The following is an 18,270-nucleotide window of genomic DNA, read 5'->3' as shown; positions in this document are numbered from 1 at the left end:
TCAAGAGGACACCTGTTGCACCAAAACTAGACCCCATGGAACTCCAGATGTGTGTTCATACGCAGCAATTCTCCAATAAAGCTTTCAGAAATAGTTCTACTCTATTTCAGTGTAGCATTCACAAGTTTGTCAATTTAAAAGGTATTATTTAAGCACACGAAGAATACCATGTATAAATTTTAGAAAGTTTTAGCAAAATACCTTTGTCTTTATAAGTACAGGAGTACTATATAGGGGAAAACATGCTAGAATTTTATAAAGATGACTGTTCTATTGTATAAAAATAAGGACTTTTAAATGGTACAGAACAACCAGCAGAAAACCAATGAAATAAAAAACTGAAAATAGCAGATTATTATATAATTTAAGTACTAAAACAATGAATATATATAAGTTTATGGTATGTGATACAGTTCTGAATTTCTTAACTATAGAACCAGGTGAATTAATTTACTTAAGTTATATGTTTTGTCTAAAAACGTGTTTTTAGCTTTCAGGCAGTCAAACCCTGTCCCACAAAGAGACCACAGCTGTAAAAAAAGGAGATCAACCTTTACTATCAAAAAGCAGGACTTATCTGCTGTAATTTTTGAAAACATCAAATTGGGCCATTTTTTCACATTCTGCTCTTTGTTCCTCTTGCAATACAGCGCTCAGGGACTTGAAAGGCAGCGGAAGTAACATTTTACGAAGAGTAACATTTTATAAATATGTGAACTAATACACTCTAATACCTAAATGAGTTAAGAAAAATGCAAAAAAGGAAAAGAAGGGGTTGAAGTTTAAAATTTTACCATATCATAGCTACGTTCGTTCTTAATATTTAAGAGGAAACTTAACTGTTTAAAGTCAAGAACAGTGGTCCGGTTCTTGATTATTTACTTTTAATCAAAACTTCACATAAGATGTAACTTGGATTCCTGTGTACCACCCTACAAAACGTTCCGCCAAACCTCACAGAGGCTTGCCCGTTCTTATTTCCGGTACTTGGGTCTCTACATTTCCCACTAGATCAAATTAGAGCTCAGAGCCTCCAGGAGGAGTACTCTTCACTCACACACAGAATGCTGCTCTGATTTACAGAAAGAGACCAGTACCTGGAGATTATTGCTCAAGGTAGCAAAAACCACCACCCAAGGACCAAGTATGACCTGTGAAAGGTCAGTTATATCCAAATGTGGTGCTATATCAGATCTAACAGTGCTCCAACAGTATTCCCAAGGTATGACCAATGTAGGCAAAATACATGAACCGCATAAAGGCACGGCTAGAAATGACTACACTCAGCGTGTCGTAAAGAAACTGTGGTCCTTCTTCAAATCTTTTATGCATTGACTCAAACCAGCATCCCCCCGCTTGGCTTCCTTCGCTGGGTGTGGCTCATCACAGCCTGCAGGGCACAGCCCTCCATGCTGAGCCTGAGAATGTTTCACAGCCCCACTACCCCCTCCAACTCTCACGAAGTTATTCTCAAGTCCAGCGTCTAGGAAAGCAGGAAGGAGTTATGAATGGTCGCATGTGAGCATACAGCTTACTGTGCAGTTGTGGTTGACACTCCGCAGCCAAAGCGATGAACACTTTGTCTTTGAGTCAGGAGCGTAAACCGGTCTTAAGATGGCTCCGCAAAGAAGCTGCTGCCACTAACGCTGGCCAATGACCTTCTGAAAGGCTGCATGCTGGCTTCCCACACCCCAGGGAGGCCACCCAGTATCCTTACCTTTAGAGGCTGGGACTCCCCGCTGAGATGGTTTTCTTCAGGCAAAGCTCTTAGGATGGAATTCTGAAAGCCTATTTCCGTTTCTTTCCGCTATTAGATTTCTTACTCAGAACCAGATCAACCTAAGCATGCTTGGCTCGCTGACACCTCTACCTGGGATCCTCAGAAAGGGAAAACCCAAACAGGACCCAGACAAGGAGCTAGCTGGCACGGCTGAGCCAGTTAAGTCAACTGTATGCAGAGAACATGCATGTTCTACAGATTCCACGTGGGCCTGACCTCTGTCGCTTCTATATTTCAAGGCCTTGCGAGGCCTGAAGTTTGGGGATGCAGAGAGAGACCCCCGGATGGTCTGTTGGCTCTGATGCTGTGCCCGACATTGACTCCGGCACCTGCACGTCTACAGCGATGCTGCAATACTTAATGGGGCTTTGAAATAACCGCTCTATAGAAGTTGCTCCCTACCCAGGCAGGCAAGCTGTCACACATCACCGACAGGATTTCAGGATGTTTACTACCGAGGTGACTCATTTTTCTGTTTGCTTTTCTTTTAGGGTAATAACCCTCATCGCGCCATCACCCACTTGTACAGCTCCTTCAGAAAGGAGCTCTACCAGCTCTTCAGGCAGCCTATCAGTCACTTCTACAAGGTGCTGTTGAAGTGCGCAGTAAGTTAAATTGAGAAATGTGTTAAACTGGTAAACTGACATTTTAATATTTGTTAAATTGAGAAACTGATGCAGAAACTAAACCCTGAAGTCACACTGGATCAGGGCGGGCCACGGTGGACGCGGCATTTCACCTCCTCTGCTCCAAGAATCCCCGCCTGGGACTGCTGTGGCGAAGACCACGGGCAGGTGGCTGGACGCTCGGTACACAGTCTCACGTCACAACTCGGATGGCAGGGGCTAGGGTTACAGATGACACGGGCACACTGTACTGAGATAAAAACCACTTCTATGAGTTTAGCTTGTTGAGAAAGTAGTTGGTAAGTCTGCTTAAGATAAGATGTTGCAAATGACTACTCTCTGTGCTGTTTCTACACCTACAGCTCATCCCAGATGTTCGCATTGCTTCACTCTCCTGCGATCAGCTACATCAGACAGCATTAGCCCCAAACCTGGTGAACTGAAGCAAGCTCCTGTTGGCGAGGCACGGGCATGCTCCTGTTGCTGCAGCACAAACAGGAACACGGGACAGGTCTAATTAAAGCACAGAAAAGCAGGTGTTTGTGTCCTGCGGGAGAAAAACAGGGCTGGGAAAGTTTCCACTGCAAACTTTTGTCATCGGAGACTAGAAGCTGTAGGTAACTATTTAAAGAAAAAAATTGCGGAAGGAAGGAAGGAGGAGGGAAGGAGGGAGAAAGAAAGGGAGGAGGGAAGGAAAGGAAAGGAAAAGTAGGTGAAAGAAAAAGGAAGCACAAGCCCTGCTTACCAATATTCCTCCTCCTAAGTGACCTGTGCCCATGGCAGGGGCGCAAGAAATTTCTGTGGGATGAGTGCCTCCTGGGCAGGCCGGCAGCTCTTGAGAGCCAGGCAGGGAATATGTCTCAGTGTGTGGGCTGTAAAGCATCTGCATCAGAGTCCCTGGACCACTTGGGAAACCCACTAAAGATGGCGATTCACTATCTCTGGGGGTGGAGTACGAGAAGCCGCATTTATAACCAGCATGCTCAGGTTAGAAAACCACTGAGTTAGGAAAAGAAAAGATCACTGAAAAGACAAGAGTGATCCTTGCTTTCCCATCCCCCTTCCCCCTCCCCTCCTAGCATGGAGGAACCAGTGCCCAGGGTCTGCAACAGTGAGGGGTGGAGGTGCCACTGTGACCCCGTGCTGGGCTTCCTAAGGGCACGGGCACTGGGGGTGATCAGAGGCCAGGGGAACGGGGGAGACTGGGAAGACAGAGCAAATGCACTTACCGAACAAATAACTTAATATACCGAGGATAAAAGGAATCAGGTTTCTCACCATCTGAAAGGGGATTTATAAACAGAAAGGGAAAGGCTGGTACTGGATTAGAGACGGAAGTGTCAGTAGGAACATGTGCGGTTTTAAAACAGAGACAGACACAGACATAGCAATAGCTGTAGATGTATGTGCATGGATGGATGGAGGGATGGATGGAGGGATGGATGGATGGATGGGTGGGTGGGTGGGTGGATGGATGGGTGGATGCATGGATGGAGGGAGGGAGGGATGGATGGATGGGTGGGTGAGTGGGTGGGTGGATGGGTGGGTGGGTGGGTGGGTGGGTGGATGGGTGGGTGGATGGATGGGTGGGTGGGTGGATGGATGGGTGGGTGGGTGGGTGGATGGATGGATGGATGGGTGGGTGGGTGGATGGGTGGATGGGTGGGTGGGTGGGTGGATGGGTGGGTGGGTGGGTGGGTGGGTGGGTGGGTGGGTGGGTGGATGGATGGGTGGATGCATGGATGGAGGGAGAGATGGATGGATGGAGGGAGAGATGGATGGATGGAGGGAGAGATGGATGGATGGATGGATGGGTGGGTGGATGGGTGGGTGGGTGGATGGATGGGTGGATGGGTGGGTGGGTGGATGGATGGGTGGATGGATGGGTGGGTGGGTGGGTGGGTGGATGGGTGGGTGGGTGGGTGGGTGGGTGGGTGGGTGGGTGGGTGGGTGGATGGGTGGGTGGGTGGATGGGTGGGTGGGTGGGTGGGTGGGTGGGTGGATGGGTGGGTGGATGGATGGGTGGGTGAGTGGGTGGGTGGATGGGTGGGGGGGTGGATGGGTGGGTGGGTGGATGGGTGGGTGGGTGGGTGGATGGATGGAGGGAGGGATGGATGGATGGATGGGTGGGTGGGTGGGTGGGTGGATGGATGGGTGGGTGGATGGATGGGTGGGTGGGTGGATGGGTGGGTGGGTGGGTGGGTATCTACATTCACATGCTTCCTGACTCTGCTCAGACGGCCTAGAAGCACTGACACCCCACAAGCAGGTGAGCACTCCTGAGCAGCCAGACTCTGTTTCTAAACACCATGCAACACTACAAGGAACCAGAACCTCTTGGCGAGATGCCTGATCTCAGGGATGAGGCAGGAAAAGAACAAGATGAGCCTGGGAACATCCTGTTATGCTAGGTAGTAACGCTCAAATAACCATAAGGACAGATCAGAAAAACACAGAAACATGAGGCCTAAGTTGTCCCACTGTCCAAACACGGACAATTTAGGCGTCTAAACAGAGTACTGGATTTTAACCCATGGAATATAATAAGATTTCATAGATTCATACTGAAATAATAAATAAATTAAAAAATGGGGAAGAAAGGAAATAAAGTCCTTCCTACAGCAGAAGGTCACCTAACTAATACAGAAGGAACGATGGAAATAGGTCCCCAGCATCTGACGGCATCACAGTGGCGCTGTCGTGGGCAGGAGTCAGCAGGGACGCTAAGGCCGTGAGAAGTCTGAGGAAGCACAGACGTCGTGTTACATCACTGCCTCTCTCCACAACATGCTCATCCAAGACGCATTTTTACATGGTGATTTTACTTTGGAGAAACCTTACAGACGCCGCCCACCTCACCAGGTGGTCAAGGTTAACACCGGCAGTCGAGGGAGGGGTCAGCATCCTGCGCCCCTGCTGTGACACTCGGCCCAGTCAGCTCCCCAAGAAAACTGCATGGGTGGGAGGCTGAGGGTCATCCTACAGAAGGAAAGGCCTGAACTCTAAGACTGTCAAAGACACAGGCAGAGAAAGACTGAAGAATGTTCCAGTGTGAAGGCGGCCAGTGAGATGCATCCACGCACGTACCGCATGCTGCTGGGCCGGAGAAGAGAAAGAGACGTAGCCGGGACAGGGGGAAGTACGGATGGCCCGTGGGCAGGATGGTCGTGTTGTGTCACTGTCGATGTGAGGGCTGGAGAGAGGCGGGGGGAGAGGACAGCGCAAACCACTGGGAAATCCGGTCGAGGCGATGCGGGAGCTCCCTGTTCTAACACTTTTCTGCAGCCTGAAACTACCTCGAAATTTAAATAATTTACAAGGAAAAAAAAATTTCTCTTCTACTGAATTTCTCTTCAATTCATTCTCTTCTACTGAAAGTCTTTTCTGTTCATCTAGTCCCAACCACCATCTCCTTGAGTTTACAACTCAGTTGCAAACATGTTCTTAGGCTAAAAATTGCAGTTTAAGCCTGGGAAGCTGTCTACTTGCCATCAAATCATTTTAAATTATTAGTATCAATTTAAAATCTAATGAAACCACACCAGAGGTAAACCTAAGTTCCCATGTTAAGATGCCCCATTTTTATAGAATGCAGTGGGAATGGTGAGAGAATTCTGTTCTTTGCTAAAAGTGCCAAGGGGCAGCGGGCAGGCTGACCGGCCACCAGGCCAGAGGATGACACTGGGCAGGTCAGGTTCAGTCCGAGGCAAGTCCTGTAGGTGAAGACTGTAGGCCAGTCCTGCCAATCACCTTGTGTGTGAGCTGTTCAATCCCATACCAATCTGGAACCTACCAATGCAACTGAAAAGCTGCTCCCAAGAAAATCATTAATAAGATGGGTAAAGGCCTAGTTATACCAGGGATAACAGGGTCATTCATCCACTTTCTATATTACAGGTCAAAATTAGACGATGCATGGAGATGGTACACTAGGCACACTTAATGCTCTTTGGAACTCACACATTCCTCATGAATCAGTATGATTAAAAAAATACAGATCTGTTCAACCTTCACTTTTCCTATTAAAAAAGTTATCACTTATTTATACAGTTTCTAATAAACTAGATAACCAAATTAGCTTATAAACACCTGATGCAAAATTAAGAAACATAATACAGAGTTGACTATTTTTTAATTGCATGACAACATAAAATAGTGTTAAAGAGGGATCATGTTAAGTAAAGAGGTGTCCAGAGAAACAAACACGTGGATATCAACTTTCACGGGCAGGAAGGAGACTGGACCACACTGTGAAGCAAATATTGTAGGGCAACACACGTTCATTTAATTCACCCACGGACATGGTGGGGTCAGGAGACCTGGGCCCAAGGACACGAGAATGACAGCTGTTTGGTGAAGCAGGACGTGTCAGACTGAAAATCAAATGGCCGAACAACTTTGACAGGTGTGGATGTGGCTCAAATAAAGGAAGATCTGGATGTAAATACAGTCATACCTTGGTAACAAGGGGGAATGGTTCTAGGACCCCCACGGATACCCAAATCAGTGGATGCTCAAGTCTCTTTTCTACAACCACGCAGAACAGGTGACTCCGCACATCCAGGACACAGACCTGCAGCTACAGAGGGCTGACTGTACTTCCTAAACATCTACTCCATGCTCAGCCCTCTGACAGGTGGTTTGAAACATTTTCTTACTGGAGTCTCACAGTAATCTTTCCCATGAGCACATAGTATTACAGATGCTCACTACAGATGCTGAAAGCAAGCACGCACAGAACTCCTACCCACTCCCCACTCACCTCCAGGAACTTAACCAGTATCATAAAGGCAGACTGGTCGGCAGGGCCAGAGGACCACGACGTGGACAAGAGTGACCTGCCCGGACCTACGTGTATTTGTCGTTGTCACTGCATCTAGCACAGTGGTGGCTGAGAACACACAGGCAGCCTGCCTGGGTTCAGTCCCCGCTCCACCTCCTACAAGCTGTTAACCAGGCACAGGTCACCTGACCTCTGCACCACGCTTTCCTCATTTGTAACAGCGGGTTAGTATGAGTCCCCGCCCCAGAGCTGCAGGCATTAAACAAGTGATTACATAATGTCCTTACAACAAAGCCTGGCACAGAAGGTGGCAGAAAATAAAGCAGGGATATGTTAAATAATTAATTTAAACTAAGAAAGAAAAACACTCCACTTAGATTCCTAGAACAGCAAGTGGCTTTACACACTTGAAAAAAGTGTGTATGTTTTTTTTTTTTTTTTTTTTGCGGTACGCGGGCCTCTCACTGTTGTGGCCTCTCCCGTTGCAGAGCACAGGCTCCAGACGCGCAGGCTCAGCGGCCATGGCTCACGGGTCCAGCCGCTCCGCGGCATGTGAGATCTTCCCGGACCGGGGCACAAACCCGTGTCCCCTGCATCGGCAGGCGGGCTCTCAACCACTGCGCCACCAGGGAAGCCCCTGTGTATGCTTTGAAATCCAGAACATGAGGTACATCAGGTTTCCCTCTTTTCTAGAAAGTTTCATTCAGGAATAGTAGATTGAGTTGGACTATACTGACTAGCACACAAAACACTATTTCCTAAATACATGTAGTCAAGATTACAATTTCATTTATTTTAGCAGATGACACTCTAAGCACTCTAAAGAAAATCCACAAACGTCACAGGGCCATGAAGAGTTTGCTCTCTGCTCCGTCCTGTTTTACTCACTAGCCCTCACCCCCAACTCCAGTTCAAAAGTTACAATGAAACTTCAGTTCAACTCGAAACTTGTAAGTTTCTTCTAGACTAGCCAAAAATTTGATTTTTTCAACTTTCAGTGCTATGACACAGAAATAGTGTTGCTTTACAGCTGAAGTAGATCTGACCACTCACCTCAGAGTAAGCAAGGGTGATGTGCTCATATATTCCCTGGTGATGATGGATGGCATCCTCCAGGTCCTGCAGCTCGGAGGGAAGGTCCACCTCACCACAGGCTTTGCACCACGAGTCCACGTTGCTCATATACTGGGATGGTATAAAAAAAAAAGGATCATGTCTACCAATAGCAAATGATATTGAGAAGTAGCTACTTTTTAACGTGGTTTTGAAATAAGCGTGGTTGAGAGAGTGTCTAAGAACAGAGCACGGTTGGGCCTCCATCTCAAATGGCACTGACATGAGTTCTCAAACCAGATTCCTGGACTCTGCGCCCCCCTCCCCCTCGCCCAGCTTAGGTTCTGGCAGAACTGGGGCTGGGCCCAGGAAGCTGCATTTGAAATCACAGCCTCAGGTGGCTCTGTGGTCACCCCTGGGAGCATCTCTGCCCTGCATTAGCGGTTTGGGGCATCCTGGTTCATTCTCCCGTTGCGCATTTGAATCTGTGTTTCCAACTGCTCTGCGCTGCTAGCCATGGAAAGCAGAGATGCCTCGTCCACTTCCTCCCCTCAGCCTCTTGCTACTCCTGGAGCTGTAGTCCAGCCCTCCTGCTCTCCTCTTACATTAAAACGGCAACGGAAGATTCCTGAAATCATCTACCTATCATTAGGAAGAGCAGGGCGTCCATGTGTCTATCTTTCCAAAAGCAAATACACACAGGAATCAAGGGAGACCAAGCGAACGGGGCCGAAACTCCTCAGCTGTGCCCACCGAACGGAAGGGAGGCTGCGGAGTCACTGGGCTCTTCCCACTTGGCACGTAAACGAGGAGAGTGTGGGCTGCAGGCTGCCGTCCTGGGTCGCTGCTGCTACCTACCCTGTCTTCTTCTCTGCCACCAGCACATCCCAGGACTCATCAACAGCTGAGAAATCACTGCCAGATTTCCTAGGGGGACCCTATCAGCATCCACCGCGGGGAAGCGTCCCAGGCAAGCAGCCCAAGGCCCAATTAAAGACGCTACTTCAATTAAGCCAAACAGACATCGACATATTTCCCCGGCTTTCACCTCCTTTACTCTCGTTCCTCGCCGTCTTTCTACTTATCAAGGAATGCAGACGGTGACTATTTAAAACAGGGTAACTGACCTGCCAGGTAAGAAACATGCTATAATTCTCTTAAAATATATGTGAGAATAACCTCCCAGGTACTTATGACATTTTTAGGAACTTAAAATAGACAAGTCACCTGAATAATAATTGTTTATAAAAATCCCTTTATTATTAATGTATTGGCTCAAAAAAACACCTGTATGCAAATCCTAGGGCTCGAAACTAATTCCCAGGGCATTAAGTGTCCTCTGATAGCATGTGGCTTCTGATGGCTTCAAACATGACTAAATGGATGCAGGCCCAGGGGAAGGTCCTCAGTACCCTCCTCTACAGCTCCTCCTAACATCACCATGGCAATGGAAGTAGTAATAAAATTCTTTATGCCTCTCCCCCTCTGCATGAATACACTTATGACTACTTAGGCATATTTCTACTAAGTATTTCTTGGATGGCGTGTTCTACAATTAGGTCAAGTTGATGATTATAAGCATTCTTGATCTCTATTTCACTCCATCTTCTTCCATTACTGCATGTGACGCCGACTCTAAAATTATTGTAAACCTTTTTCAAATACGAAATTGACTGAGGTTAACCATCAACATTCATCAGTCGCCAGGTCAAGTCAGCAATTAACTGCTCTTGCACACTGGCCACTATGAGACACCCAAAACAAAGCAGAGGTGAACATATTCCTAAGGAGGATAAAACGCTTCTGATGTAACAAGGTGAAAACAAGTTTTGGTTACACGACACTTCACAATAAGCAGAAGTGTCAGACTAATATATTACTGTACCAAGACGACCGCTAAAATACATTCAACCCCAGTTTTTGAAGCTATCGGTAAAGAGAAACATTTGAGCAGTTTTATGTATGCCTGTAGTTACTTAACTTCCTTATAATTTCTTAAAGTATCCGGAGAAGTACTGACTGTATTTACCTGCAGAAACATAGCCCAGTTCTAAAAACATAGGGCAGAATAGCTTGTAACACAGAAATCTTGTGGAACAAGGACTCTGCACATCTAAATTCACTCGATTAAAATACCCCAATGACAGAAATAAACCTGGCCATGGTTTTTACAGGGACTTTTGCACAAGCACAATTTTTGTCTTTTATTTCTGAGATGGCAGCCTTAGACTCTGAAGGCCAAGCTCCAGTCCCTGAATGCTTTCTGAAAGGCTCAACACCCGAAAAAGATCAGAGTCAGAGCAGCAATCCCTATCTGGAGAGCCAAGGAAGACGACGTTAACAGGCATTCCACAAAGAAAAAGCATCCCAGAATCAAGTTTGGTGTCAAAGTTCAACAGGTACCTATAGAATAGAACCTCCTAGAGCCTATTAATATAATGTGCCCTGTGGATATGGGAGGGGGAGGGACACTGGTGTGTTTGCTTAGAAACCTCTCTGACCACTTTACTACACACCCCCTACACACACATGCACACACCTCTCTTACCATCCTGACAAATATGTTGTGGGCTTGGAACACCAAGGGGATGTCCAGCACAGAGCCTGACACTTCCTGAAGGACAACAGAAAGTCGCTGCTACACTCTAGCCAGATCACAGCACCAGTGGACTCTCTGATGCTTTAAATGTTCAAATGTGGACCAAAATGTGTCTGGCCAGCCTGGGGGTAGAGGCAGGAGAGTGCAAAGGGAATTCAATGCTTCTCTGGATTCAAACCAGGAACCGGCTTCAGAGCTGGGGATTCTGCTGCTCAGCAGAATGGTCACTTCAGTGCTGCTGAGTAGAAGATGACTGGTTTGCAAAAGTGAGGCAGGCAGACAAGGGAAGAGTGATTAATACAAAAGCTTTAAAAGGAGAGCCTGAATAATTAATTAGCAAACTTATTGTCAGAAGCATTTATTGCACTGCTCTCCATCTGCTGAGAGCAGGGGCTTCCAATGTGCTGGGATCACCCAACCCAGTGAATTTCACGCCCGCCAGGAGCTCCTGATGGAGCATCAGCTGAGCACAGGTGGTTACACCGATTCAGGAGACAAAGGGACAGAAACTTCCTAGAAGGTAAATGTTTAAAATACTTATTTAGAGGGGGTTTCTCCTCTTTGGAAAAATTAAGACTGGCTGAATTTTATACATATAATACATATATGAATTCAAACTTCGGAGTTTCCTTTCTTATTTCTAATTTCCTCATTTTCTGCTTTCGTTTCTAGGAGATATTACCCTACTTTTTCTTTTTCTTTCATCATTTCTACTCCCTGAGTATTAATAAACACACTCACTCTCCTGGTTCCTTTAAGGGAGATGGGCTCCCTTCTCGGCCCAGCAAAGTCACAGGAGGGATCATGAATTTTCTACTTGTGAATCCAGGTCTGATGGCTCCAACCGAGTAACTTGGAGAAGACAGGTTCAATCTGAACCAAAATATGCCAGTGATCACTCTAAGTACCTTCCACCTGTTTTCATTAGTATCCTTCTCTTTCATATATACAGATATATATTCTAATCCCTTTCTATTACATGAGAATCTTGTTTTTGTTTTACTACAAGCCAAGAATTAGACTTATGCTTTTAATAAAGTGAAATGACATTAAAATGGGAACAATTACATGTGTATTATTTGCCTTAAAAAACTCAAAAGGGAATACTGATGCAGTATTTGTAATATCTTCCTCTAAATTTCAACCCAGACATACGATAAAATTATCCAGATGATAACTATGATACATTCAAAGTAAATGTTACTTCTAAAATTTTTTATTGAACGTGAAATTTTATAAGAAAATAAATCTAAGTGCTTTGTTTGTGAAACAGTGTGCTGTCATGTCAGGAGCAAAAGACTCTCCTAGACCTTGAAGAAAGTCCCAGCTTGGGTAAATCACTCCCCAAACAGAATATAAGGACATTAACACCATTAGTCCCATGTCCTTCACTGGGCTGATTTAAGGATGAAATGAGATTTTGTATTTAAAGGGCTTTGTAAATTTCAAAGAGCTATACAAGTCCTGGTTACTTTGTTTTTGGCTATGATCTGATTATAGAGGCCCTTACAGTCATGGATAAAACGAGGTGATCAGATTTATGGTTCACTCTGAAGGTAAACCATTTGCAGCACTAACAGAATTTCTGCAGTGATGGAAACGCCCATCTGTGCTGCTGAGGCCACCAGCCACCAGCCACAAGCTGCTACTGAGCATCTCAAATGTGGATACTGTGACTAATGAGGTGAAATTTAATTCTTTTTTTAATAAATTTATTTATGTATGTATTTATTTTTGGCTGTGTTGGGTCTTCGTTGTGATGCATGGGCTTCTCATTGCGGTGGCTTCTCTTTGTGATGGACCACGGGCTCTAGGCGCGTGGGCTTCAGTAGTTGTGGAACGTGGGCTCAGTACCTGTGGCTCACAGGCTCAGTAGTTGTGGCGCACGGGTTTAGTTGCTCCGCGGCATGTGGGATCTTCCTGGACCAGGGCTTGAACCCATGTCCCCTGCATTGGCAGGCGGATTCTTAACCACTGCACCACCAAGGAAGTCCCTAATTCCATTTTTAAATTATTTTATTAATAAATTTATTTAACATTAAGTAATTTCAATAGCCGCATGTGGTGACTGGCTAACATACTGGACAGTGCAGCTCTAATAATTTTTTTAAATAGTGAAAATTGGAGATTTTCAGGTGCAGTAAAATCAAATCACTTTAATTCTTTGATTTATAAAAAGGTAATTCTAACGAGTTTGCTATGAAGCTTCTTAATATAAAGGGATATAACACATGACCAAACAAAGTGGAGGCTGGAGCCGTAGACACTGCCTACTGGTGAAATCAGTAACCTTGTGGTCGTGTCTCCATTTCTGCAAGCTGACATTCTGATCCTGTGCACACCCTCACTGTGGACGAGGTTGGGAGAGAATGAAGGGCCAAGACATCTCTGGAAGCGTAGTCTATGAAACGTCATTCTCATCTAGTTCTAACCCCAAGATTTATGTTTATAAAACCACAAACGAACACGAGTAAGATGTGAAGAGATTATAACTGCTGAAATTGCTGTCCTCTCACTCAAAGCAAATATCTGGAAAGGAAGAAAAAGGAGAAAACATCTCCAAAGGATAAAGAAATTGTAAGGGAATGACTGGATTCTAAAAGGACTGAGCTAATACAAGACTGGGGTTCAGTCTTTATAAGGGCCCTGAACCAAGATGGCGGAGTAGAAGGACGTACTCTCGCTCCCTCTTGTGAGAACACCAGAATCACTACTAGCTGCTGGACAATCATCAACAGGAAGACACTGGAACTCATCAAAAAAGATACCCAACATCCAAAGACAAAGGAGAACCCACAATGAGATGGTAGGAGGGGCACAATCACAGCAAAAATCAAATCCCATAACTGCTGCATGGGTGACTCACAGACTGGAGAACACTTATACCACAGAAGTCCACCCACTTGAGTAAAGGTTCTGAGTCCACGTCAGGCTTCCCAACCTGGGGGTCCGGCAACGGGAGGAGGAATTCCTGGAGAATCAGACTTTGAAGGCTAGCGGGATTTGATTGCAGGACTTCGACAGGACTGGGGGAAACAGAGACTCCACTCTTGGAGGGCACACACAAAGTAGTGTGCGCATCGGGACCCAGGGGAAGAAGCAGTGACCCCAGGGGAGACTGAACCAGACCTACCTGCTAGTGTTGGAGGGTCTCCTACAGGGGCAGGGGGAGGCTGTAGCCAAGGACACTGGCAGGGACAAGGACACTTGCAGCAGAAGTTCTGGGAAGTACTCCTTGGCGTGAGCCCTCCCAGAGTCCGCCATTAGCCCCACCAAAGAGCGCAGGTAGTCTCCAGTGTTGGGTTGCCTCAGGCCAAACAACCAACAGGGAGGGAACCCAGCACCACCCATCAGCAGTCAAGCAGATTGAAGTTTTACTGATCTCTACCCACCAGAGCAACAGCCAGCTCTACCCACCACCAGTCCCTCCCATCAAGAAACTTGCACAAGCCTCTGAGATAGCCTCATCCAGCAGAAGGCAGACAGCAGAAGCAAGAACTACAATCCTGCAGCCTGTGGAACGAAAACCACATTCACAGAAAGACAGACAAGATGAAAAGGCAGAGGGCTATGTACCAGATGAAGGAACAAGATAATACCCCAGAAAAACAACTAAATGAAGTGGAGATACACAACCTTCCAGAAGAACAATTTAGAATAATGATAGTGAAGATGATCTAGGACCTCGGAAAAAGACTGGAGGCAAAGATCGAGAAGATGCAAGAAATGTTTAACAAAGACCTAGAAGAATTAAAGAACAAACAGGGCTTCCCTGGTGGCGCAGTGGTTGAGAGTCCGCCTGCTGATGCAGGGGACATGAGTTCGTGCCCCGGTCCGGGAAGATCCCACATGCTGCGGAGTGGCTAGGCCCGTGAGCCATGGCCGCTGAGCCTGCACGTCCAGAGCCTGTGCCCCACAAAGGGGGAGGCCACAACAGAGAGAGGCCCGTGTACTGCAAAAAAAAAAAAAAAGAGAAAATCCTCCAACAAACAAAAGTCCAGGACCAGATGGCTTCACAGGTGAATTCTATCAAACATTTAGAAAAGAGCTAACACCCATCCTTCTCAAACTCTTCCAAAAATTTGCAGAGGAAGGAACACACCCAAACTCATTCTAAGAGGCCACCATCACCCCGATACCAAAACCAGACAAGGATACTACATAAAAAGAAAATTACAGACCAATATCACTGATGAATATAGATGCAAAAATCCTCAACAAAATACTAGCAAACCGAATCCAACAATACATTAAAAGGATCATACACCATGATCAAGTGGAATTTATCCCAGGGATGCAAGGATTCTTCAATATACGAAAATCAGTCAATGTGATACACCATATTAACATATTGAAGAATAAAGACCATATGATCATCTCAATAGATGCAGAAAAAGCTTTTGACAAAATTCAACATCCATTTAGGATAAAAACTCTCCAGAAAGTGGGCACAGAGGGAACCTACCTCAACATAATAAAGGCTATATACAACAAACCCACAGCAAACATCATTCTCAATGGTGAAAAACTGCAAGCATTTCCTCTAAGATCAGGAACAAGACAAGGATGTCCACTCTCACCACTATTATTCAACATAGTTTTGGAAGTCCTAGCTATGGCAATCAGAGAAGAAGAAGAAATAAAAGGAATCCAAATTGGAAAAGAAGAAGTAAAACTGTCACTGTTTGCAGATGACATGATACTATACATAGAGAATCCTGAAGATGCCACCAGAAAACTACTAGAGCTAATCAATGAAAATGGTAAAGTTGCAGGATACAAAATTAATGCACAGAAATCTCTTGTATGCCTATACAGTAATGATGAAAAATCTGAAAGAGAAATTAAGGACACTCCCATTTGCCATTGCAACAAAAAGGATAAAATACCTAGGAATAAACCTACCTAGGGAGACAAAAGACCTGTGTGCAGAAAACTGTAAGACACTGATGAAGGAAATTAAAGATGATACCAACAGATGGAGAGATATACCATGTTCTTGGACTGGAAGAATCAATATTGTGAAAATGACTCTACTACCCAGAGCAATCTACAGATTCAATGCAATCCCTATCAAGTTACCAATGGTATTTTTTACGGAACTAGAACAAAAAATCTTATAATTTGTATGGAGACACAAAAGACCCAGCATAGCCAAAGCAGTCTTGAGGGAAACAAAACAGAGCTGGAGGAATCAGACTCCCTGAGTTCAGACTGTACTACAAAGGTATAGTAATCAAGACAACACGGTACTGGCACAAAAACAGAAACACAGATCAATGGAACGAGACAGAAAGCCCAGAGGTAAACCCACTCACCTACGGTCAACTAATCTATGACAAAGGAGGCAAAGATATACAATGGAGAAAAGACAGTCTCTTCAATAAGTGGTGCTGGGAAAACTGGACAGCTACATGTAAAAGAATGAAATTAGAACACTCCCTAACACCATACACAAAAATAAACTCAAAATGGATTAGAGATCTAAATGTAAGTCCAGACACTATAAGACTCTTAGAGCAAAACATAGGCAGAACACTCTTTGACATAAATCACAGCAAGATCTTTTTTGATCCACCTCCTAGAGTAATGCAAATAAAACCAAAAATAAACAAATGGGACCTAATGAAACTTCAAGGCTTTTGCACAGCAAAGGAAACCACAAACAAAACGAAAAGACAACCCTCAGAATGGGAGAAAATATTTGCAAATGAATCAACTGACAAAGGATTAATCTCCAAAATTTACAAACAGCTCATGCAGCTCAATATTAAAAAAAAACAAACAACCCAATCCAAAAATGGGCAGAAGACCTAAACAGACACTTCTGCAAAGAAGACATACAGATGGCCAAGAAGCACATGAAAAGCTGCTCAACATCACTAATTATTAGAGAAATGCAAATCAAAACTACAATGAGGTATCACCTCACACAGTTAGAATGGGCATCATTAGAAAATCTACAAACAACAAATGCTGGAGAGGGTGCAGAGAAAAGGGAAACTTCCAAAACTGCTGGTAAGAATGTAAATTGATACAGCCACTATGGAGAACTGTATGGAGGTTCCTTAAAAAACTAAAAATAGAATTACCACATGACCCAGCAATCCCACTGCTGGGCATATACCCAGAGAAAACCGTAATTCAAAAAGACACATGCACCCCAATGTTCATTGCAGCACTATTTACAATAGCCAGGTCATGGAAGCAACCTAAATGCCCACTGACAGACGAATGGATAAAGAAGATGTGGTACATATATACTATGGAATACTACTCAGCCGTAAAAAGAACGAAATTGGATCATTTGTTGAGATGTGGATGGATCTAGAGACTGTCCTACAGAGTGAAGGAAGTCAGAAAGAGAAAAACAAATATTGTATATTAACGCATATACGTGGAATCTAGAAAAATGGTACAGATGAACCGGTTTGCAGGGCAGAAACTGAGACAAAGGTGTAGAGAACAAACGTATGGACACCAAGGGGGGAAAGTGGCGGGGGGTGGGGGTGCGATGAATTGGGCGATTGGGATTGACATGTATATGCTGATGTGTATAAAACTGATGACTAATAAGAACCTGCTGTATAAAAAAAAAGTAAAATAAAATTCAAAAATTAAAAAAACCCACAAACGAACACCAACAGAAGAACACCCACAGAGACAGAGGAGCAGGCTGGGCGCGCAGCACACACCCCTCCAAAGCCGAGCTGTCCTCCTTCCGGGAAGGCTGCTTCCTTCAGTGACACCGTTTACCACAGGGTCACAGAGTTGAGCCCTCTGTCACCCTAATCACATTCAAATTCTTAATGAGAACTGGATGAGGGTCAAAGGGGTGGCTGTGATGGAAACCTTATTTATGATGTCCAGGTTCTGGTCCTTTCCCTACCGAGTTTATGAGAACAGCTGAAGCATAACTAGAAGACGGAGCATTTAAAAAGAGGGAACAAAGTTAACCTATTCGGAGATCCCTCTCCTGGGAAGAGGAAAACTACTTAGGAGGTGTGATCTTCTTCGGCGCATCTGCATGTCAGTGGTCATGTCTGGCATCTTCTGTGGCCACTGACACGCAGGGACTGCAAGCGCTGTTAGAGCTCACGCAGGATCCCACGAAATTCTGTTCCAGAGTGTATTCATCTAGTTGCATTTCCTTCAAATCCATAAATGACAGCCATTATTTTATCCAAATAAAAACACCTCAGGCTCTTTCAACTTCACTACATGTCTAAAAATTTTTATAATAAAACACTGGTGGGAAAACACCCCATGGCACCCACATTTCTACATTCTTTTCAGGTAGGTCAGAGCAGCAATTAATCTTCTGGGTTTATTTGCAATTCTGAAAGCTGCCATGGTTAGAGAGATTTTCCCTACGCGTTATTATGCTTCAGACTATCCATGATTCCCCCAAGCAGCCTGTCCCTGTTCA

At 45.0% G+C, this 18,270-nt stretch overlaps 1 protein-coding gene across 10 annotated transcripts in view; it reads right to left on the bottom strand.

Moving 5' to 3' along the window:
• Positions 1-18,270, bottom strand: part of TRIO (trio Rho guanine nucleotide exchange factor) — a 371,525-nt gene that overhangs the window by 187,251 nt on the left and 166,004 nt on the right. For all 10 annotated transcript variants that reach the window (XM_030856581.2, XM_060295665.1, XM_030856580.2 and 7 more), the window contains one exon: positions 8,243-8,374. In XM_030856581.2, coding sequence (XP_030712441.2) covers positions 8,243-8,374 — 132 coding nt within the window. The remainder of the gene's footprint in view (positions 1-8,242; positions 8,375-18,270) is intronic.

Source organism: Globicephala melas, chromosome 3, assembly GCF_963455315.2.
Source record: "Globicephala melas chromosome 3, mGloMel1.2, whole genome shotgun sequence".
Taxonomy (NCBI): domain Eukaryota; kingdom Metazoa; phylum Chordata; class Mammalia; order Artiodactyla; family Delphinidae; genus Globicephala; species Globicephala melas.
Note: the sequence above shows the minus strand (reverse complement) of the source record. Positions and strands in the feature narration are given on the sequence as shown.